General features: G+C 37.0%; 1 protein-coding gene across 4 annotated transcripts in view; it reads left to right on the top strand.

Annotated features, from left to right (window-relative positions):
• Positions 1-25,296, top strand: part of LOC150087310 (cytosolic phospholipase A2-like) — a 228,467-nt gene that overhangs the window by 152,739 nt on the left and 50,432 nt on the right. For 3 of the 4 annotated variants that reach the window (XR_016546878.1, XM_090371975.1, XM_090371976.1), the window contains 2 exons: positions 16,442-16,574; positions 23,932-24,037. Coding sequence is in view for 3 of the 4 variants with exons in the window: in XM_090371975.1 (XP_090228101.1) it covers positions 16,442-16,574; positions 23,932-24,037 (239 nt within the window). In the remaining variant the exon portion in view is untranslated. The remainder of the gene's footprint in view (positions 1-16,441; positions 16,575-23,931; positions 24,038-25,296) is intronic. The other variant, XM_090371978.1, reaches the window with a different exon arrangement.

Here is a 25,296-nt window from a genome sequence, read left to right as displayed (position 1 = left end):
CAAACCGATTGCTTCAGGTCATCAAAATTTTTCCCCAACACCTCCACTGTTTTGTGTATGCATTCATTGTGTTCTCGTAGTCGCTTGTTTTCAAGCAATAGGTCTGCGAGGATATTATGAATTGGCGACAGCTTTATACATAGTTGTCTCGATAATTGTGAGGAGCGAGACCAGGAGTGGACTGTGTTCGAGTGATGTTTGATTAATTATTGCGGAGATCTCTGTTGATAGGGTGTTATCCTGTTGGGAGCTACTAGCTTTTTGCATGATGAGATCTGAAAGGCCATTTTGTTCTGCCAGTAATGAGTCAGGTGTCAATTCCACATGTACATCTGGCGATCTCAATTTTTCCGTGTCTCCCTCAGGTTCGTGTTGGGTCCTGTGCTCAGGTGAATCCGAAATTTGGTTAACGTCGTTAAAAGTTTCACCAGTTGTTCCGAGTGAATGCATATAATTTTTTCCCTTACAGGGGGGGGGGACACTGCCAAACTTTCCGTCGCTGCTTCCCGAGCCTCTTTAGGTCAACGAGAGACATTCACTTCCATATGTCTTGAGACAGGAAGTACATTTTATAGCTACGTCCGGAACAATTCCACAAATTACACAGCTTTCATTATTTTGGTGATCTTGCTTTAAAGGCATTTTCAGATTTTAGGCGCAGATAAAAGGATTACGAGTGGGCTGGAAAAGAGTTTACAATTGTGTTTAGTAGTTGCCTTAACTACGTATCGTATTCCAAGTGATACGTTTACCGATCAGATACAAAATAAGTCAAAAATGACAGCTTATTTTAGTTGGCTAGACTTGTTACTGTTGGATGTAGAAATCCGCTTGTACGGGGCGTGGATAATTGCTAGAAGGCAGTAAATGATGCGTGTCGCCATGGTCACCTGACCGAAAGTACAAACTCATAGCACATTTGCCTGACCTTGACCTGTAGCCAGAAGCGGTAGATATCTCTGGTCAGCCGTGAGTAGCAAAACAGCAAATTTTGCAGTTTAAGAAAACTATAAATAATAAATACCTGGATGTCCAGGTTGCCACACAATGGATATCCTCTTGTTCAGCATCAAATTAGGAATACACCAACATCAAAATCATCATATAAACCTAAGCATAATTCTGTTAATTTAACTGATTAACCGGAGCAACAAAGACACACAGCCGTACAACTGAAAAGCATACACATTCTCCCTCCCCTGAGTCCAAGGAAGCTCTCATAATTATGGCTAATGGATTGCTTACTTCCTTTGCTGCCTCCTTTAATATAACTGGATAGATCCCATCCACCCCAGGTGCCTTTCTTGTATTTATCTTCAACAGTTTCTCCTCCACTTTACTCTCAATTATTACAAGATCATCTAGCTCACTGCCAGTGTTTACTTCAACTATGGCATTCCCCTTCCTGAATAACTCCTCATGTGTGAATATAGATGCAAAATATTGATTTAGTTTGTTAGCTACCTGAGCAGGATCATGAACAGTTGAACCATCGATATCAAGTGGACCAATCTGATTCATCCCCTTCCTTCTAGAGTTTACATAAGTAAAGAACTCCTTGCTATTTTTATTTGCATCCCTTGCCAAAGATTTCTCGTAATCTTGTTTCGCCTGCCTAACCTCCTTTGTAACTTGGTTACAGATCAACTTATATCTATCATAGGCCTCTGTGTCACATGTTAATTTATATGTATCCCATGCATTTTTCGTCTCTGCCATATGTCTCATTAGTTCATCTGACATCCATTTTGGCCTGAACCTTGAATAATATTTCTTAGTTGGTATATAAAGCCTAGTAGCTTCCAAGATAAGTTTTTGAATGCTTCCTATTTTGAGTTTGTTGTTGGTAGCATCATCAGTTTGTCCTACTGTATAGAATTTAAATACTATCTCAGACCATTGTAGTTGCCTTTAAGAAAGCAATAACCCTTCCCTTTACCCCTGATGGTAGCTACCTCCTTGAGTAAATCCCACTTCAGCACACTGTGATCACTGCCACCTAATGGTTCCTGTATCTGCAGATTCTTAATGCATGAAGAATCACTACTGATAATCAAATCAAGAGTATTGCTCTCTCTAGTTGCCTCCCGAACATGCTGATTTAGAAAACAATCATCCAATAAATCCACAAAAGCTTTGCTAGTGTGTGAGTGACCAACCCACAAATTCCAATCAATATCTGGAAATTAAAATCCCCCATTATAAGACTCTCTAATTTATTGGCCCACTCTATTTCCCTGTACAGTTTCTTATTATATTCATCAGTCATTAGGCCTATAACACACTCCTACTCTCAATTTTGATCTCCCAATTCTTATGTCACACAGGCGCCTCCGTAGCCAGGTGGGAAGGAGCAGCAGTGCGTAGCGCACGCTTCTTGATTAGACCGGGGTTCGAGCCCGTCACCACCAAATACGGAGGATGCGGAAAGGTCAAGGAATGACCACCGCATATCCCGGAGCAATATGGCCTTAGTTGCTAATGCTCCTAAAAAAAAAACCAAAATCTTATGTCACACCAAACTGACTCGACACTGCACTGTCCAGCAATGTCGACTGGCTTCACTTCCTTGGATTTTATGTGTTTCTTAACTAGTTTTAGTTAAGTTGTAGTCTTGTTAAGTTAAGTTAGTTAAGTTGTAGTCTTGTTGTAGTAGCATACCTGAATTACTGTCATTAACCACCTTGCCAACCTTTGTATCATTTGCAAATTTAAACATAAGTCTGATATACCTTCATCAGTACCATTAGTAAATATAGAAAGCAACAATGGGCTCAGCATCGAACCCTGGAAGGCTCCACTAAATATGTTAGTCCACAAAAATATTGTTCATTAATAACTGCTCTGTCTGTCTTCTCAGTTTGTCAGCAACCTGAGCAGGACCATCAAAATCAAGTGGTCCACGTTCATTCAACCCCTTCTTTCTACAGTTAATATAAGCAGAAAAATCTTTGTTGCTTTTTCTTTGCATTCTTTACCAGAGTCTTCTTGTAATCTTTCTTAGCTTACCTAACCTCCTTTATTACTTGATTGCAAACTAGTTTATATCTACCATAGGCTTCCGTATCACATGATACTTTATATGCATTCCATGCATTTTTTGTCTCTGCCAAAAGTCTCATTAGTTCATGTGACATCCATTTAGTTCTAAGCCTTGAACAGTGTTTGGCACTTCTGTAGCCAGGTGGGCAGGAGCAGCAGTGCGCAGTACACGCTTCTTGTTTAGACCGGGGTTTGAACCCGTGACCACCAAATACGGAGGATGCGGAAGGGTCAGGGAATGACCACCGCATATTCCTGGAGCAATATGGCCTTAGTTGCTAATGCTCCTAAAAACCAAATAACAAACAAATGAACAGTGTTTTTAGTTGGTATGGAAAACTTAGTAGCTTCTGTGATTATTTCTCTGAATATTTCCTATTTAAAATTTGCTGTTGGTAGTATCATCATTATTATAATTTGATAATCAGATTAAAAATATTGCTTCCTCTTGTTGCCTCTCTAGCATGCTATTGTAGAAAACAGTCATCCAATAAATCCACAAAAGTCTTGCTAGTGTGTAAGTGACCAATCCACAAGTTCCAATCAGTATTTTGAAAGTTAAAATCCTCCATTATAAGACATTCTAATTTACTGGTCTTCTCTATTTCTTTGTTATACTCATCCCAGTTGTTAGACCTATAACATATTTTACCCTCATTTTTGTTTTCCCAGGCTTATGCTACACCAAACTGACTGAACATTACATGGCTACAGACATTGCACTGGATGCAGTGCCTTAGATTTAATATGCTTCTTAATTATAAGCATAATCCAACCTCCCCCCCCCCCTCCTGTGCTGTCTATTCTAACAAATGCCCTTCAGGTCATCTTGGGTTTGCTTTCCCTGGACTTATATATTGTATACAGAGGTATGGTATATAACAGGGGTGGCCATAGTGTGGCTCGTGAGTTGCATGAGGCTCGCACAGGCTTATGGTGTGGCTCTCATGCAGATATATTTTGATTTTTATTTATATCAAAATTTTATATATAACACTGATTAAAGTTTAAAAATAACTATTTTTTAAGTAAGCATATTTCTTGTTACCATGTTTTTTTTTCAAAACCATAAAAAAATGCACAAATTTCTCAAAATACTAGTTCTGACAGACAATACTTCACAGAAGATATTTACATATTAAGTTTGCTTGTCAATGCCTTACGGGTGTTGTCCATCTTAGCAGTTAAGATGGACAAGTTTGGTTGATGACTTGTTAGGGCAGTATGTACAAGTCCATTTAAATGCTCAACAGTCAAAACAGACCGATACTTAGTTTTAATAAATTTAAGTGTTGAATACAAAGACACAAGAATATGCTGTACCGAAAATAGAGATTAATCTCTGCACACACTCTTTTGTTTTAGGATATTGTTCCAGAACCTGCTTCCAAAACTCAGTATTCGAGCAGCCACTTCCTTTTAGTTGTTTTTTATCCTTCATTCTCTTGGAGCTCCAGTAGCTCCAACTGTACACCTGCTGTATCTCCAGCAATTGGTGGCGGGAGGGAACAGCCATTCTTCATAATGTCAACAAGAAGACGATTTTCCATAGATGCAAATGATAGTTTAAGTGCTCTTAAATCACGAAATTTATCATTAATTTCTTCTGCCAGTCCGTGTCACTTGCATACATAATCCCTTCTAGTTATTATTTCAAATCCTGGTAGAGTTTGCAAAGTTTTATTCAAACACATGAAATGAGTGAAGGTTTTAGAAACTATGTCCTTTTCGAAGAGTTTCAGTTTGTTATGGAAGCTGAACACACTCTGTTCAGCTAGATCAGAAATAAGTTTTCCTTGTCCTTGTAGAGATACATTTAATGATTGTAAATGCTGAACAACATCTGTGAAAAATGCTATATCTATTAACCACTGGGCATTCTCAAGTTGAGGGAAAGGTTTCCCTTTTTCTTTGAAAAATTGTTTGATTGGTTCCATCAAGTGAAAGAACTTTAGAACATTGCTTACCGGGAGCCACCTTACTAAACAGAACCACAATATGTCATCTGGAAGCTGATCGTTGTCTATTTCTTCCACGAAGACTTTGAACTGTTGATATGTTTGATGCTTTAGCATATGTAGTTAACAATTTTCAGAACTACCTCCATAAATGTTCATATATAAAACATTTAGATGGTAGGTGTTTCATATGAATAATGCAATGGACAGGGATAAAATCGGGTAAAAATGCAACAGCAGTTAAAAGTCCCATAAGCCCTCAGTTGACATCTCTCATAGCCGGGGTGCCTTCAGTTGCAACACTGACTATCTTCTTAATGGTAAAGAAGCTTTGCAGTGCAAGATCAACAGCTTCTTTTATGTCTGAAACTCTAGTCGTATCCTTCAATGCAATCAGATCTAATAGTTCTTCTTTCACATCGTGATTATTTTTTACAAAATGAACAAATATGGCTAGTTGTGGTTTATCTTCAATGTCTGTAGATATTGAAGATAAACTCAATGCTAAGCAATTGAATTTATCAATGCTAAGCAATTCTTTAAATCATGTTGCAAGTTATGCTGTGCCAGTGCTGATTACAGAAATTCTTCTTTCCACTGTATGTCTGGACATAGGGATTTGTTAAGTCATTTTGTGCAGTTTTCTATTTTCAGGGTCTAAAACTGAAATTACTTCAGCAATATTTTTCTTAGTGAACTCTCCTTCCGCATAGGGTGCTTTGCCCGAGCGATATTGAAGACCAAAATAAATCTAACCTCTGTTGTTACATCTGCCTCTTTAATAAACATTAACATAATCTTGGTTTGACTATTAAATTTTTCTTTTAAAGACAATGTTTTAGTTTGCCTTAACACAGAACTAGCAGAAAATTGTTGGGTGAAAGAACTGTGATTCATTTTGTAATGGTGCTTAAGATTACCGACTTTGAACTGTGACAGTGTTACTTGATACAAAAGACACATTGGTTTACCATTTCTCTCCATAAAAACAAACTCCTCCTCCCACTCTGCCTTAAATCCCCTATTCTCGTCTTCATATTTACGTTTCCCTGAGACCAAACTTTTAAAGGATCTCACTTAAAAAGAAACTGACAATTTTGACACAAATTAACTTGTGCACTATAAAAAACTGATTGAACCACACTTACATCTGAAGCGTTTTATCCTAGAGATGCTACACATGACAGATGGTGCCATCAGCTTGTGGAAATGTACATACGTGTTTTATTATATAACTCTTTCCGATATGCCTTCCACTATTGCGGCTCCCAAAGGTCATCTAGCTGGCCACCCCTGGTATATAATCTTAAGATCTGTCTACTAGATTATTAAATATTGAAAGTAACCCAATTATAGACCTAAAGTAAGAAAAACAAAACCTTTTGACACAAGTTAAGTAGTTAAATCGAAAAGACAACTAGACACTTCATTGGAGATATACTCTTCGCACACAACAAGAAGGATAAAGCCTGGTTTTACCCTTCCATATAATGGAAGGGTAAAACCATGACCACTTCTTTCATCTTAATGGATCATGGATCTCTTAAATACAAACTCTACAAACTAGGCCTTGAGACCTCTCTCTCCTGTGTTTTTGTGGAGATAGGGAGGACTGGAGGCATGTTTTGTTGTCCTGTCCTGCCTATCAAGAAGAAAGAATGGAATTGTTCATTTCTGTTCCAGTAGTTAGTGTGCTTCTTGAAGACTCCACTAATTTTATGGTTCTACAGTGATTCTCAGACTGGATTTTCAAGAAGGGACTTGTTCTTATAGCATGCTCATTGTGATTTTTCTAACGAACATAATTAAGTGTTGTGTGTGTGTGTTGAAATGGAATTTGTTGATGTTAATGCATTGCTGAACTATGGATGCTAGTGCATTTCTAGCTTTGGAGTAGCCTGAGAGAGTATTTTGTTCCTTGGCTACTTTTAGCATGTTTTGATTTGTTTATAGATGTATATTTATCATGGTTACAAAGTTTATAAGTATTTTCATTGTAGGAAATGGCTTTTTGTCATTAGTTTTATGGTTTTGGCATCAAGTTATAATACTGCTAGGTGGTTTTTTTTTTTTTTTTTGCAGGTACCCAGTTTGGGCAACCTGGATGCGGGATTTTATGCATTGCACACAGACAGTTGAAAAGTCCCGTTGTTACGACAGTATGGTATTCAGGACTGGGCAATCTGAGTATGGGATCAATGTATTCACTTATTGTGCACTAACTCCAGTGGATGCAATAAAAGACAGGAAACAGGTCTGGCTCCATGTGCTGAGGACGGGCACTGGACAGCAGTTGTTCAGGTGACGGCTGCTTCCTGGTGGCAAAGAGGCCTGACACATACTTCAGAACATTCATTATCACTGCACATACATTTATTGACCACATGTCAGACCTGTTTTACAGAGTTTCTGTATTTTATCATAGTGACACACTAGGTGGATATGGACATACATGTTCCATCTAATATAAAAAATAAAAAAGTCCTTTCTGTATTTACTCCCTACGGTGACTAAGAGGCCAGTCCACAACACAACAAAAGGACATGGCTGGCTTTGTCCTAAGGCTGCAGCACATAAAGGGGGGGAACCCTGGGTTCCACCTATGATTTGGACATACATACATGCATATATTTCCTTTCTGTACACATTGTTCTCTCCATATTCAAATTCTGCATCCTTTACGTCTGAGTGACATGACATCTCCAATATCTCCTACTCTGTCTCCATATGATTTCTTAACCTGTACTCCAAATTCATAAAATTTATTTACTGTGCTCCTAGCATTAGTGTATATGCACCTGTTCTTATTCTTATCCGAATGCATCCCATGTATTTACTTGTTCCATGAGGACCCCCAGCAGGCCTTGAAATCCCCCTCACCATGCTTTTCAGGCAGCTGCACCTTCTAGCAGAAGCAGTACAAAGCTCACTTGCATCTTGTCTGTGGCTGTTGTTAATTAGTCTGTGTATCCCCCCCCCCCCAAGATAGCAATTTTCAAGCACACCTAACACTGCCTTGATAGCATTAGCTTTCTATCTATTTAAGTGTATCCCATCTCTGTAAAAACGGTGTATCCAGGGCAAAATTGATTGTCAATTCTCTTAACATGTAGTTCCTCCTGTTGTATCTGGACAGAATTGCAGATACTTTCAATTTTAATCTTAACGTGGAGCTTTTTCCCATCATTGCTCTGTACTTGTTAAGTAAGTCTTTAGCTCTCCTAATCTTAATATCATAGTGCCAGCACATAAAACAGTATCGCCTTCTGTGCCCTTAAAAGATGATATCTGCTCATCGTCTACCTTGCCCCTGGCAGACATACCCTGGTCTTATTCCACTATCCTTTTTGCACAATATATTTCCTATTTCCCATTTCCCAGACCAGCAATAACTACCTCCTATGGGAGCAGCACATTCTGCCATGAGAATTGCTGCTCTGTTGCCTGATGCACAAGTGTAAACTCTGTCATTGTTTTGGGAAGCCAGAGTTTTATGGGCCCCTATTTTAATTCTTTCAAGAGCATCCACTCTATTCCTCAGGCTCCCATAAATGCCCATTAGAATGCTGAGTACACTGAATTAATTTCCTTATTCCCTTTACACTGAGCACACACAAAGATCCCTCTTGGCTATATCATGTCCTGTTCTACATGATATAGCCCTTCACTTTGCTGCTCTAGTCTGAGGCATGATTTTCGTTTAAATTCTGTGTAATTTAAGAATACTACACTAAAGTAAAAGACTAAATTCAGTAATATGTATTACGCTGTCAAGTTTACATTGTTTTACACTGTATGTTACATTCATAGTTTTAAATTAGTTATTCCCTTACTGGAAATAGAATTTCTTATTTCTAGTCAGTCATATAAGAGTATGGTGTTATTGCTAAACCTTTGCAAATGGTAGTGTTGTTCAAGTGTTTTAAAGTTTATAAGTTCAGATACAAGGTGAGGGACTTGTATTTTGAGAGAGCTGAGAAGATGACTACTTCTGTACACATGTAAAAAACAACATTGTGTGTTTTATTTGCCAAAACAAGTGAATATTTATAAAGAGTACAACATTAGGAGTCATTTTTATCTCTTCCATCTCTTCTATCTCTTCCATCATGCAGTATGATTGATGATTTTTGAGGTTATGATGAATGTCGTGGCGAGATCCAATATTCCTTACATTTCGAGGGTACAGCTCTAAAACGGTGTTCGCAGGCCGGCCGCTAGTTAGTACACCGGACTGAACCTATTGGTAACTGTCTAGGAAGCTTCCGGATCAGCTAGTGTATAATCTTGCTACCTCTGCTCTGCCAGATAGTGACTGGAGGGAGTCCGAGTAGTGTGTATGCGGGGAGCATTGTCGAGGCCACGTTATGTCAAGGATCTGGGTATATTCTTACCACATGTACGCCATATCCAAAAATTTCATTACTTCATACAGCATGTCCCACCCACTTTTTCTTACTATTGAATACACCATGAATTGTCAAAATAATAGAACAAGCTTATCTGCGAAAAGATCTAAACCTCCCAAGGACTTCCTAATTCATTTCACAAATATACGTGGTCTCAATTCTAATCTCAACGATGTCCATTTCCACTTGCAGTCTTCCAAACTCCATGTACTTTTTCTGACTGAATCTCAGTTATCAGTTGATTCAACTACTGCTCATCTCAGATGTCCAAATTATTTGCTGTATGATTCCTTTCGCCTCAAAGGAGGTACTTGTGCTTATGTCCGTTCTGATATTCCCTGTCAGAGACTTGGCAATTTGGAATCTCCTCTCTTTGATCTTCTCTGGCTTAAAATCTCTCTACCTCATTGTGTCAAATTCATCTGTTGTCTCTACCGTTCTCCCAACTCCACTAATCACTTGGAGCTCTTTGACTTCCTCTCTTTGCAACTTGACTTTCTCCAGTCCAACTTTCCTAACAGTGAGGTAATTTTCCTTGGTGATTTTAACGTTCACAACACCAGCTGGCTTCCGTTTTCTAGTCACACCGACCCAGCAGGTCGAGATGCTGAGGCTTTTGCAATTACTAATGACCTAGCACAGATTGTTCATTTACCTACAAGAATACCGGACAATCCTAATCATACAGCCAATACGCTTGATCTTTTTCTCACAAACAACCCTTCTAAGTACAAGGTTGAAGTGAGAGGTCCTTTAGGCACTTCAGATCACAACTTGGTGATTGCCTCTTCTCCAATGGAACCTTTATCTCATGGCTATTCCCAACCTCGTATTGTTTGGCATTACAAGAATGCAAAATGGGATGACCTGCGAGACTTCTTTTCTTCTTTTCCTTGGTCTGATTACCGTTTCAAAACTTCTGATGTCAACGTTTGCTCAGATCGTGTCAGTGAAATTATTCTTGCAGGAATGGAATCCTTTATCCCACACTCCACTTTAAAATCTCGTCCTTTATCTAAACCTTGGTTTTCCAATAAATGTGCTAAGGCTGTCCAAGAGAAGAATGTTGCATATCGTAATTGGCTTGTTTCTAATTCTTCAGTTTCATTTTCTGCCTACACCAAAGCTCGCAAAAATTGTAAAGCAGTTATTAATCAGTCCAAACTAGAGTTTGAACAGGCTAAGAGTAGAAAACTTGCTTCTTGCCCTAATGGTAGCCGAGCATTCTGGTCTCTTGCCAAAGCTATTGGCCGCAACTTTTGCCCATCTCTGCTCCCACCTCTGTCCAAACCAGATGGTTCTGTTGTCACTTCAGCCAAGGATAAAGCTGACCTGCTAGCATCCCATTTTTCTTTGAGCTCATGTATTAATGATCTTGGTAAAACACCTCCCACCATTCCTAACACGCTCCATTCAATACCTCCTGTGGTCTTCCGTCAAAAGGATATCAGAAGGATTTTGATGAATCTTGATGCTAAGAAAGCTCCAGGTCCTGATGGTATTTCTCCACTTGTTCTCAAAACCTGTGCTCCTGAACTTACTCCTATTCTTTGCCGCCTTTTTTCACTTTCTTATTCCAAAGGTGTTTTTCCTTCTGCTTGGAAATTTGCTCATATCCAGCCAGTTCCTAAAAAGGGTGACAAATCCCTCCCATCCAATTATCGTCCCATTGCAATTACTTCTACTCTTTCTAAAGTAATGGAGAAATCAATTAACCGCCAACTCTTAAACTACTTAGAAACCTTCCGTCTGATCAACGATCGCCAGTATGGATTCCGTCAGTGTCGATCCACTGGTGATATTCTGGCTTATGTTACCCATTTATGGACTAATTCAATGGAAAAGTTCGGTGAAACACAAGTAGTTGCTCTTGACATCTCAAAGGCTTTTGATCGTGTTTGGCATAAAGGTCTTCTAAACAAGCTTCCATCTTATGGTTTGCCAACTGTTTTTAGTAATTGGTTATCCAGTTTTCTCTCTGATCGCTCACTGAGGGTGATGGTAGATGGCTCTCTGTCTTCTAACTTCTCCACTAATGCCGGTGTCCCCCAAGGTTCAGTTCTTTCCCCCACTCTTTTCCTCTTGTATATCAATGACCTTCTTCCATTGACTGGAAATCCTATCCATAGTTTTGCCGATGATAGCACATTGCATTCAACTTTCCATTTTGAGAAACCTTGTCCAGCTCAATCAGCTTCAAGTTCTCGAAAATCTGCTGCCAATTCCTTAAATGCCGATCTTCAGGTAATCTTCCAGTGGGGCAAAGACAACTTAGTTGATTTCAACCCTTCTAAAACTCAATCTTGTCTTATATCTCGCAAAAAGGATTCTTCTGCTCCTATGCTTATCTTTAGTGACATTCCGATTTCTAGGCAAAATGATATATCTCTTTTGGGGATTACCCTGACTTCTAATCTCTCTTGGCACAAGCACATTACAAATATTGCTTCCTCTGCATCTAAAAAACTTGGTTTTCTCTTTCGCTCTCGGCGTTACTTTTCTCCCAAACAGCTGCTCACTCTGTATAAATCGCAAATCCGCCCTGCCATGGAATATTGTTCCCACATCTGGGGTAGTGCCCCCAAAACCTCTCTCAGGCTTCTTGATTCCATTCAGAAGAGGGCAGTTAGGTTAATTAATGATTCATCTCTAACAGAATCTCTCCACTCGATGTCTCATAGACGCACTGTTTCTGCTGCATGCCTCTTCTACAGATACTTCCATGGGCACTGTTCTTCTGAATTGGCTTCTATAATTCCTGCTCTCTCTTTCAAAACAGTCCGAACACGTGCCGCCACCAGCCAACATCCATTTACTGTCCAACTTCAAACCCACAGAACCAACTTTTCATCTTCCTCGTTTATTCATTCTACTGCCGTTTTCTGGAACAACCTTCCTTCATACATATTTCCTGAAAATTACAATCTACAGAAGTTCAAGTCCAATATCAACAAATATCTTCTTTCGTCTTCTCAACCTCCAACCCAAGCACGGTACTAAGTACTATAGGTTATAATACCTCTCGTGTTTGGGGTTCTCATAAAAAAAAAAAAAAAAAAAAAAAAAAAAATTTTTAGAACACACAAGGAAAGGTAATACAGTTCACCTTTTCTGAATATATGTAACATATATTAAGAAAAGCAGCACATTGTAGAAATATGAACTATGGCTATCACATAGAACAATCAGGGATAGATTCCATAAAAGCTATAACTTGTCAGTACTTATTGCATTTTCAAACTTATTTTTATCAATACATATTACGTCACGGTTAGTAAATAACACGTTAAAACTTGCAGGTTATTAAATGAAAATTTATTGAAATACACTATACATAACCAATATTGTTTTGTTTTTGATAGTTGATTTTTAAATCAGAGGAGAGAGATCTTCTTATATTTTTTAAAGAATGAATGTAAGATTAGTTGCTTATTTTTTATTTATTTATTTATTTTTCTCTTCTAAAATAAATCTGCAGCCACCCATCAGATCATCCAATTTCTTCCAAACTTCTTTTGATGTCCAGATTCACGTCAAAAACCATTTGTGTTGGTGTTTGACCACATAAAGTTTCAATTTTGATAAAAGATCTTTAATCGGAAAATGTACTCTTCACCATCATTTTCAAAAGCCTCTACACAAACATTCATTGTAGGGATCTGTTTCAAGCACACTAGTGTCAAAGTTAAACTTCAAATTATTATTCTTTTAAATGTCAGTCACACGGAGTTTGAAGCATATGTGCAGTGTGCATTACTTTTGGGATAACCTTCTCATATTATATTTGTTATATATGTAATGCACTTGTGGACAACCATAAATTGAAATAATACTAGCAACAAACATGGAGGCATTTCATGGGCATAATGCAGACAAGATATCAAATGAATATGCCTGTAACTTTAAATGTGCATTGTACCACATTTCATGTTATATCAAGGTTAATATTTATAGCAGGATGAGCTGTATTTGTTTATAAGTAAGTATAAAACCTGCTATATTTTAATTCTTGAATTTAACATGTTCACTGCTGGCTTTAACTATGACTTTAATGAACCAAATTCAAAAATTATAGGATTGAATCAGTTTGGATTGAGGAGGGCATAGACATTGGGTTTCTTTTGGGCTTTCTTCTCATTATGGCTGAATTATTTAGCCACTGACAAAAGTTGCTTGACAAAAATATCCAGTCTTTCTTCCATAAAATTGGAATAAAATCTTTCTTAGAGTCATATAGTTTTCATCCAGTTGGATCAGAAATCCCTTCACACAGTTAATCTGTTAAGGTATCCTTTAACCAGTGAAATATGTTATTTAACATCAGCGGTGCAACTGAATCAGTTGTAAAATCCAATTATGTTTTGGAAAATTTAATTGCAACTGATTCAAAACCTTTCACAGGTGGCCAGTTTATTCAAAAATGTTGTTTGAGACACCTAAATTTATGTAGCAGAAAAAGTCAGTCTTCAAAAACCTCAATAGAAACACAATAGCTGAACCTGTCAATGACAGCTAATGACTTAAGCAGTCGTTAAGCACTATTAGTAAAGATTTTTATAGCTACATTTTATTTTATAGCTTAATTCAGAGGTTCCCCAACTTTCTCCGTTCACGGCACCCTTAGTTCTCAATAATTTTTTCACGGCACCCCTAGGCCAAAACAAATACCTAACAGTTCTATTTATTAAGTAGTTAGGTCCAAACAACTTAGTAGCAGTTTAAAAAAATAATACACATAAATTGAAAGAAAAAAATAATATTTTTATTTCATTCTTAAAAAACCAAAATCACTTATGCACTTATTTTCCCTTGAAAATTTAAAATATACCACGGCATCCCTGTGAGTTCACTGCGGGCTTAATCCATAGTTATGACAACAGCACAGATAGGAAAGATATAGCTTAGCTTGCAGTGTTTATTTGCCTTTGCACTATGAATTTGGTAATAATGGAAGAACTTTTGGAGATAATTCCCATCCATGGGACCACAATTAGAGAAATTTTTGAAGAGGTTAGTTTATATACTTAAAAATATATGAACTTCCACTAAATAAACTTGATTCCACATTGTTCCAGTTTGTAATGCAGTCTTTTATGTGCAACAGTATCAATAGTAGGTTCTGTTGTAGGTCAGCAAACATTAAAGAAACCTTAAAAGTACAACACTGCTCTTGTAATTTATACCTTGACTTTTAAGATGAGTAACAGAAACAAAATTTAAACAGAAATGATCCACCCATTGAGTGAAGTAAGTCCAGTTAAAGATGTGGAATTCATTTGTCACATTAGTTGACTTGAAATACTTCCTTTTAAATTGATAAGCCACCAGATGGAATTGTCAACCAATAAATTGTAAAAACAAGTGGACCAAATTCTGGGCATATTTCTTATATTTCTTCCATTTATGAACACCATGTGCTCTTTACCCATTGTAGCAAATTGGAACATGGCAGAACATTGCGTTAAATAAAAGTTGCGTTAAATAAAAGTACCTTTGGACAGTACATCCTTTACAATAACTTTATAATAACAGAAGAATTGAATTAAACAGTATCATTATTATAATACAGTAATCCCCCGCTATTCGCGGGGGTTACGTTCCTGAGAAATGTCGCGAATATCAAAAATGCGAATACTGAGTTATGGCTCCCATAGTAATAAAGGGGTTCCGTTCCGAAGTATGAAATATATAAGAAAAACTAGTCTAAAATTTTGTCTATGTATGTATTATATGTACCTTCATAATTGACTATGTACATAGAAAGTACATAGTGAAATGCAAGCATATGGCATCAAAATGAAAATAAGAAACAATTTAATATTAAATGTAATATTTATTAGAAATTTCAAACAAATCTTTCAGACCAGCCCCTTTGCTAGCTAAAAAACTTATCCTGACAGTGCTATCACCAGTTTCGCTAAAGTGTTGATAAGGGAGTTTTGCCTTTTGGTGAAAGTGAGGAGACACTTTCACCATTAGAAATTTTGTCTAATAACTCAATTTTATTCGCTAATGTCATCACTGTCTTTGATCTTTTCACATTTCCCTTGTTATTCGTAGGCCACTCGAAAAAGTCTGTTTTACACTGCAAAACGGTAGATTTATCACTTTTGTAAGCATATCAATTTATAAATTGATAAATTTATTCAATTTATAAGCATATAAATTAAAAGCAAACGACGAAACCTTCCATGACAAGCACATAACACATACTGAACAAGGATTAGCGAGAAACATCCACGCTCGTGATTTTGTCACCCCTCTCCCCCCACCCACTGAGCACTGTTTTGACCGGGAAAGCTAATTTTAGCCACACTCATGTTTTTTATGGCGGAAAATATTCACGGCGCTTTAAAATTCACATTTTTTTAGGTTTCAATTTATATTAAATCAGCGATCGCAAATACGCGAAACCGCGAATACAGATACTGCGAATAGTGGGGGTTTACTGTATTATATATGAATTATTATGTTACTGTAAAAAATTTAATATATTGAATTTTTATGTTACGATTTCCATCCCAGTACTCCATGCCATGTGCAGTGGTATTTATAAAGCAAGGAAATTATCACTTTTATATTGAGATGTTTCCACAGGACAAAGTATTACTGCAGTGCGTAGCACATGCTTCTTGATTAGACCGGGGTTCGAGCCCGTCACCGCCAAATACAGAGGATGCGGAAAGGTCAGGAAATGACCACCGCATACCCTAGAGCAATATGGCCTTAGTTGCTAATGCTCCTAAAAACCAAATAACAAACAAACAACAAAATATTACTGGTTTGCCTACACAATGAAAACAATCATAGGGTCATTAGTACCCAGTCTGCTTTCTGTGACATCCACTCCACAGAGGAGACCAGATACTAAGATAATCACTGGGAATTTTCCCAATTCCTGGCCTCTGCATTTATCAAATCTCATCAAAGTTAAATTTTCTGAATTATATGTGCTCTTCAATAATGAGTGTTGAAAGTCAGCTTGGCTCATTACTTTTAAATAACTTTCTAATATTAAACCATTTATTCCAGATGTAGCACTGATTTGAGATATAGTCTTGCACTATGTGACAAAGAAAAGGAATTTAAAAAAGTGAGAAGGAAAGTTGTGATGGAAAATATGACTGGCCTTTTAGGAGATGATCAGCCAAAGGCACTTTCAGAGGTAAGTTATATTTAAGTAAATGATTGTAGATATCATAAAAGAAACATGAGCAACTACTTTCCAGTGTTGAAAGTTGCATGAAATGTTTTTTAAAAGTTGTTGCCAGAATAAGGTTTCATCAAATTTCTGTTATGTATAAAATGTTTAAACCAAATGGTACTCAAAGTCATAATACACATGGTGGTTTTTTAAAAATAAAGTTTTGTTTTTTGATTCTGCTTTGTCTACCATTTTTTGATCTTTTACTAATTGAAGTGAAATACTTAACGTGCCTCCGTAGCCGAGTGGTCAGTAGCGGAAGTGCAGTAGCACACGCTCTTTGAGTAGACCTGGCTGCTGAATATGGTCAATCTGCCAACCCGCACTGGACCAGCGTGGCAGATTATGGTCCATTTCCCGCAGCATGAATTGTTGAGGAGGCTTCCATCCTGCAGTGGGTTGATAATGGCTGCACTTTACCTTTTTACTTATTAACACGTTCGCTGCTACCAGTATTTGAGAGAATGCATTCCATGTGTTGTTAGTGTATTTATAATATTAGCATTAGTAGAGGCATATGATGCAAGAAAGAAAGCTTATATAGCATTAGCCAAAGGGGGAAAAAAACCTTCCTGTTTCACCCATCCATTCACCCCAAAAGTTTATCTAGTTCAGCCTTCATTTTATTTTAAACTATCAACTTAAATACTAGGTACTTTCCCATCTATTCCAGCAATCAACCACCTGCTCTCTAACAGCAAATTTCCGCATTTTTCTACAACTCCTTCCTTAATTCGAATTTATGCCTCCTCAGGTGCAGAATCTGACCAAGAGGAAGAATCCCATTAGTATTGAACTTGCTCAAGCCGTTCGAGGCCTTATACACCTCAATCAGTTCACCTCGCAGGTGCCTAGTCTCCAGGCACTGCAATTTGCAGAAATTAAGCCTACCTTGGTAACAGCAACCCTTTGTTTCACTCAATAATCTCATTCCCTTCTCTGTACTCGTTCTAGTAGCTCAACATCTTTCCTAAAATGAGGCATCCAGGCCTGTATGCAGTACTCAAAGTGCGGCCTGTCCATTTCCTTATACAAAGGGATAATCACCTCCTTATCCCTGCTAGCAAAATTCTTTTATATCATTGACAAGGCAGAAACGACATGAGCTACTCTTGCAGCCTGTCTACACTACTCAGAAAATTTCATATCTGACTGCACAATTAACCCCAGGTCTTTTTCATTCTCCACTACCCTGAGTGTAGTACTGCACATTTGGCATGTTACTCTGGGGTTACTGCTACCCATATGCATTTGTAAACGTTAAACTTCAGTTGCCACCTCTCAGCCCATCTGTTCAACTTTTCGAAATCCTCTTGCAATAGCGTACCTTCCTTAATGTCATTAAAACCTTTGTATTGTCTGGAAACTTGGACATTGAGCCTGATATACCTTCATCAGTATCATTGATAAATACAGAAAATAAGAATGGGCCCAACACGGATCCCTGGGGAACTCCACTAATAACATAAGTCCATGAAGAGCAGTGTCTGTTGATTACCACTCTCTGTCTTCTCTCACTCAACCATCCTTTAATCCAGTAGTTTCACAAACTGTGTTCCGTGAGATGTGAACAAGTGTTCCGTGAAAAATCGTAATTAATAATTCAAAAAATAATAATAAAAAAAATAAATTTTGCATATTTGTAGCGTACACCACTTTTGTATCATTTTAATATTTAACATAATTTATTTTTGGTTATTAATATACTGGTATAGACTAATAACCATGTAAACTGCAGAACACTTTATTTTGGTGGGCTTTGCATAGAGAAGTATGTGTAGAGGTAATGCCACCTACGAAAAAGTAAGAATGTGCCATTCGTATGTGATTTAGCCTGGAGTACACTGGTTGAAGGAGAGGAGGAAATGAACCGATATCGTAACTAAACTCGCTTCTTTGTATAAATATTTTTAATAACTACAGGTCGACCATCACTAATCCATCCAACGCTAATTCGGACATAATTTCTGCAAACGTAATTTCAAATTTCCCAGGTCGGCGCACTGACCTGCCGCTACTGTTTTGGTGGCAGCATCAGCTGTTGGCGTGAACTCGTAAATACTGGCAAGCTATTCCCATCTGTTTTTCTGCATTTATTATTATAACCTGCTCACATTTAGCCCTAGCCATGGTTCAAATGCATAAAGGAAGTGCCTCTCGTGAAAGCGCATACACCGTACATTGTCCATAACAGATAAAGTTGAACTTCTGAAAAACTTGACAGCGGTGTGTCTGTGAGAAGTTTAACTTTGCTTAATTGTAAATTCCAGCAGTTTCTCTCAATTCCTCTTATCTTAGTAATTTTCTTTTAAAAATTCCTTTTTAGATTTTTTTTTTTACAACACACTTATACAAACTTGCGGAAAAACACAACACAATATGATGGATAATACAGCGACTAACGAACTTGTTTTCACAAAATCTCTAACAATACAAGTTAGTGAACGGAACAAAGGGTTGCTCTTACGAAGAAAGGCTTAAGTTTTGCAAATTACAGAGTCTGGAGACTAGGCACCGGCGAGGTGATCTGATATAGGTGTATAAGGCTTTGAATAGTTTGAGCATGCTCAATGCCAATGGGATTCTTCATCTTGCTCAGAATAATCAGCTCAGAGGGCATAAATTCAAATTGAGGAAGGACGGATGTCGGATAGATGTGCGGAAATTTGCCTTTGGCCAGCGGGTGGTTGGTTGGTGGAACCGACTTCCATCACTTGTTGTTGAAGTTGATAGCCTAAAAAAATTTAAGGCTCAACTGGACAGGTATTTCGAGGGAACGGAGGGGTGAAATGGGAGTGGTGTGGTTTTTTTTTTTTTTTTTTTTTTGGCTGATGCTGAATAAGCTTGCTTTCTTGCATCATATGCCTCTACTAATGCTAATGCTAATACTGACAAACTTATTGCGATATTTGAGAGTTTATTTTATCGTAATTAGTTTTATTGCAGCGCTCACCGTGCGTGCATAAACTAATCACAAATGACCTTCATATGTATGCCGTAATCACAGAGTAGTATCTTACTTCTCTGTGGCCGTAATAGCCTCACATGTATGTCGCCAACACGGCTTCTCAAGAAATAAAGTAACCAACATATGTGGGACATATATGCGACATAAAAAAAAAAAAAAAAAGACTTTTTTTTTTTAATATTTTAAGCCAAAAAACAACAACACTGACATTACAATATTTATTTTAGAATTACAAATCAAATTATTTCCTAAATATTTTTTCCCCTGGGGAATTTTTTTCTTAAACTAGCTTGGCAGTCAACATGTTAGAGGTAGAAGGAGGTGGTTAGCTGTTCGGTAAAATGTATGTGGTAAAATAACCACCAGTGATCCGGCAAACTCACTAATCCGGCGCCCTACAGGTCCCAACGATGCCGGATTAGTGATGGTCGACCTGTATTAGTATTTCGAAATATTATTATTAAAATATGTGACCATGGATTTGTGGTTGGAACTTTAAAATGAGAAGCAAAGTACTTCTAGTAGTGCAACTGTAGTCGATGAAAACGAAAGCAATATTTCACATGTCAAAGTGAGGATGAACAATCGCAGCCTTTTGTTCCCCAAAAATCCAAAGGGAAAAAACAGGAACCAACTAATAAAAGACCAAAACAAAAGTATAATGACAGTTATTTGAATTTCGGCTTTACATGTGTGTGTTGGAAATAAAGATGCTCCTGATACACAGTGCATCTTATGTTATAAAATATTACCTAAAAGTTCTTTGGCTCCTGCTAAACTTGTGTTTTGCAAGTGTTCCATGAATATATTGTGAGAAGAAAAGTGTTATGTGAATAGATGTTCCTCAAATAACCTTTACGAAAGCACAAACCCTTCCCTTTAGGCCTTTACCCCTGATGGTAGTTACATCTTTGAGTAAATCTCACATCAGCACACTTAGATCACTGCCGTCTACTGGTTCCTTTATCTGCAGATTCTTAATGCATGAATAATCACTGCTGATAATCAGATCAAGAGCTCCCTCTGGTTGCTTCTTGAACATGCTGCTGTAGAAAACAATCATCCAATAAATCCACAAGCTTTCTAGTGTGTGAGTGATCTATCCACAAGTTCCAGTCTATATCTGGAAAGTTAAAATCCCCATTATAAGTCATTCTGATTTACTGGTTCACTCTTATTTCTCTGAACAGTTGTACTCATCAGAGTCATTAGGCCTGTAACACACACTCCTACCGTCAACTTTGGTGTGACATAAGCACTTTTCCAGTGCTTATGTCACCAAACTGATTCAATACTGTGCTGTCCACCCATGTCAACTGAATACACTTCCTTAGATTTTATGTTTCTTAACTAACACCATGACCCCTCCTTCCTTTCTATCCTGTCTGTCCTTTCTGTACACATTGTACTCCCCAAATTCCAATCATGTGTTCCTTATCGCTGTGCAACACCACTCTCTGATATCCCAATATTATCTGCCTTTGATGTCTTCACCAGCACTTCAAATATATCAAATTTATTTACTATACTCTTAGTTACCCTAACACACATTTACTTGTTCCATGTTGACTACAAGCAGTCCTTCAAATCCCCAGCACTTCACTTTCCAGGCTGTTACTCATTCCAATAGTAGCAGTGCAAGAATCACTTTCACCTCTGCCTGTGGCTACTATTAATCTATTAGTTTGTGACTCCCCTCAAGCTAGCAGTTTTCTGACCCACCTAACACTGCCTCGATAACATCATCAAATATTCTTGCACCCTGTCTATTTAAGTGTATCCCATCCCTGTAGAAATCTCTCTTGTTAACAAGCACAGAAATTTTGATTGTATATCATTCTTCAGCAAGTCTCTTTAGGAATAAAGTGTTTTCCTCCCCCTTCTCAACACTTAAGAAAGTGTTGCATATTTGTGTCACCAGACAGGGAGTAATCTTTGCTGAATGCATGTTCAACACCCATCACAGGTAGCAGATTATTTATAATCTGGTTTGTGAATCCAGACTTTTTTCACTGTGTGGACTCAAATGCCAGCAAGATCGGCTCTCGTTTTAGCAACTTTTTATTTCACACCAACTGAATTATGCAGGGAAAAACCGTGCCACCTTGGCCAATAGCAAGGATTGCATGGTTTTTACCTTGCTGAAACTTGGGTTTTTCATCTAGCAAAATATACAAAGCAACCATAGAATACACGCAATTTACAGACACAATACACTGATGCATTATAGTCTTAGTTGCTTTCGTAAATAAACAAACACAAGCATTTTGAATAAAATCACCTTAGTTTTTGAAGAAAATTTTTCTGGTTTATTATTGATCAATTATATTACTTATTCAACTTCACTTTATATTTCACTGTATCTCTTTTTGATAATCACCAAAGCAGTCGAAATAAAGTACTGGCTTCTCCAGACAGTTCTTGCCATACTATATTGTTTCTTTCCTTTTGCCAGACTGGGGGCATGAACTTTTTTTCTCATTACATTTCCCTTCATATTTAGAAGGAATTTCCAAGTGTGTGTGAAATGTTCTTCAGCATTCTTCTAGTGACAGCAACCTGTGAAGGGTTAGTAGGGTATACCCAACATTGTGACAAGCTTTCTTATGACGACAATGCAAAAGTCATACAAATTCATTTTATTTCCCAAGTACATTTTGAAAAGATGAGAGGTGTTTGGAAGCATAATTTGAAAAATATGAATTGCCAGTGTTTTGTACTAATGAACTGTCTTTCTTTCATTTGGATAGTACGACATCATTTAGTCTTTACAACCTACTCCAGACATCTGTTGTATTCAGTAACAGCTTTGGGTTAATTTTTGTTTGTCTTCTTTTGTTTCTGATTTCTTTCATTTCATGCTCAAACTTGATAGTTTCCCCCCCCCCCTCCCCCCTCTCCATTTTTAAATAGCCACACTGTTGGCATACCTGCATATACTTTCACTCTATTTTAGCTTTGATGTCTTTTCTGTCAGCATATAGTGTACCAGCACAGTACATTTTGGTCTCAAGTAATTGTGTTGCAAAAGTATAGGAAGTAGTAGTAGTAGTAGTAGTAGTGGCGGCATGTGATGCAAGAAAGCAAGTGTATGAGCTTATGCAGCATCAGCCAAAAAAAAAAAAAAAAAAAAAAAATCACACCATTCCCTCCAAATGCCTGTCCAGTTCCTCCTTAAATTGTAAAAGTTATCCATATACAAAGAATGTCCAATGTACATCTTCTTTTCCATAAGTTTCAGTACTACATTTTGTGGCATGCCCTTTACTTCCTATCTCATCTAATGCTCCTTTGTATACTAGACACTTCAGTACTTGGCTGTTTGGTTCAGTCAGCACGTACAGTTTTATTCCATACTTGTACCTTTTATTTCAAATATATTGTCTAAAAAGTAGATGGCCTCTCCAAGATCATGGATTTGTTTAGTGACAGGTGCTGTTTTAGAGGTGGTCTAGTAAAGGCCCACTTTTACAAAGACATCTCTAGGCAGTTTGAGATTTTGTGCAAAGTGCAGACATCTCATTATTAGTAAAAGTCTGCTTTTCTAGTAATCTTGAATTCTTGGCGCATAAATTGTCCCCATGTGGACAACCAAGAAAATTTCAGAGTTTTCACACCTGTATAGGCTTTGTAAGCATTGGTTTTGTTTACAAGGAACTATAAAATTCATCAGTTGCAAGTACATCATTTGGATTGAAAAGAGTTGGATTATTTTTTGTAGGCACTGGAACGAATGGGCACTGTATTTTAGTAAATGGAAGAGATTTTATCTGTGAAGGATTATCACTCTAATGGCATCTAATGTTTTTAGCATTCTAACATCATCAGATGAACTAGATTCAGATTCCACATTGCTTGAATAAAGTTCTATTTCAGTTTCAGATCACATGTTATAAAGAGGTGATTCAATGTAATCAGTTTCAATATATTCTCCATCCCTGTCCCTGTTCAGTACTGATATTGCAGGCTGTGGATTCATTATATAACAACCTTTTAGAGTAAAATTTTTATTGGAAAAAACTTTTTAGACAAAATTATAAGCACGCGTACACACACATAAAGGATGATGGTTAATTTTTTACATACTAAAGAATTAAAATTCAGCAAGCAATAATTTAAAAAATATTTTACTTTTTTTTTTCTTGTGGAAAATACTAAACTAGATAAACTAACTTCAGCACAAGCAAAGAACAAATGAAACTGTGAATCAAGTATACAGCTTTTATAGTACTCTCTAGACAGTGTGATTGATGAAAAGCAAAATTAAAGCCATAATGCAAATAGCCCATAGTCAAATCAGTGTGCCAATATCAATCAGTTGTTAATTTCATGTGCCTTTTACTTTTACAGCACTTGTTCACTGACTGCTTAAGAATGACTGCATATCTGCATTATGGCACAACACTTCAGTATCGTTTTGATGCACGTATGCATCAGGGCAGCGAACGTGTTAAAGGTAAAAGTGTTTTTGTTTTTTTTTTCTTTTTTTTTTTTTCTTTTTTTCACTTGTATTTAAAAAAAATTTATTAATTCTGTTAAAAAATACTATAAACATGAAATTATTGTCCACTTCCATTTTTTCTGTCTTCCCAATTTCACTAAATAGTACTGTGTGGACAACACATTTCACTTTCCAACAAACTATTCAAGTAAAACTTTGTATATCTAAAAGCTATTCAGAAGAGCCATTATTCTCAGCCTGAGGAATTAAAGTGCAAGAGATATTTTTCATTAGTCCTTTAAAGCCCTTTACCACTGCCACCATTGAAAAAAAAAGGGGGGGGAAGGTTACTTAAATAATTACATAAAATGTTCTGTCATTCAGTTAAAAATATAACATTATTTAATGGTGCAGTACCTTATAAAAATATTTGATGTGATCGTTTTGGCTGAATTTGCTTGACCTGCACATCTAAATTTGCTTCAGGTGTTAATTATAATTATGTCTTGGGTTTTGCAAATTACATATGCAAAATGAAATTCTAAAATTGTTTGTATTTATAGGTACTTTCACAGACAGGCAAATTATCTAAAGCAGCTTAATTATTGTATAGCTTTGCATAACGCTGGATATAATCATATTCAAATTTTGATACATCCATATGATTCAGTGCATAATGAGAAGTGTCTGTATTCTCACTGAGTTCAAACGAATTAATAGCATGTGATATAGTAGCCATGTCTCATATTGCCAAACTAATCTGTTTGTTGCTACCATCAAAGAGTGCTGCTGTCAAGTGGACAACCTGCAACATTGATTTCAGTATGAAGGAAAAGTATTGTTATTGCAGTACATGAGGTCTATAAACTTGGCAATAAGTTCCATATTTGTGCAATAATATTTTGTCTTAGTGTGGGATGCTCAACAGTGTTATATTGTTTGAATTTATTCATTAATGCCTATTTTATGTTTATATTTATATTTATTTATGTTTATATTTACTGAAGATGGCTTAAAAAATTCTTGTTACTATCTTTGATTATAAACAAAAATGAAATGGAAGGTATTTTTTTTTAAACAATCAGACTGCTGTATACCCCAAGATAACTTTGCATTAGGAACACCTACCTAGTACCTGGTTGTTGATTCCTTTAGTGCACAGCACAGCCTGGATATGATGTGGCATATTTCATGAGGTGCTGTAGAGTGTGGTGTCCACATGCACGGTAATTTATACCAAATACTACATCTCGCAGTTGTTGGATCTTTGATGA

The sequence above is a fragment of the Mastigoproctus giganteus genome, chromosome 4, assembly GCF_048544385.1.
Source record: "Mastigoproctus giganteus isolate SK-2022 chromosome 4, ASM4854438v1, whole genome shotgun sequence".
NCBI lineage: Eukaryota > Metazoa > Arthropoda > Arachnida > Uropygi > Thelyphonidae > Mastigoproctus > Mastigoproctus giganteus.
Note: the sequence above shows the minus strand (reverse complement) of the source record. Positions and strands in the feature narration are given on the sequence as shown.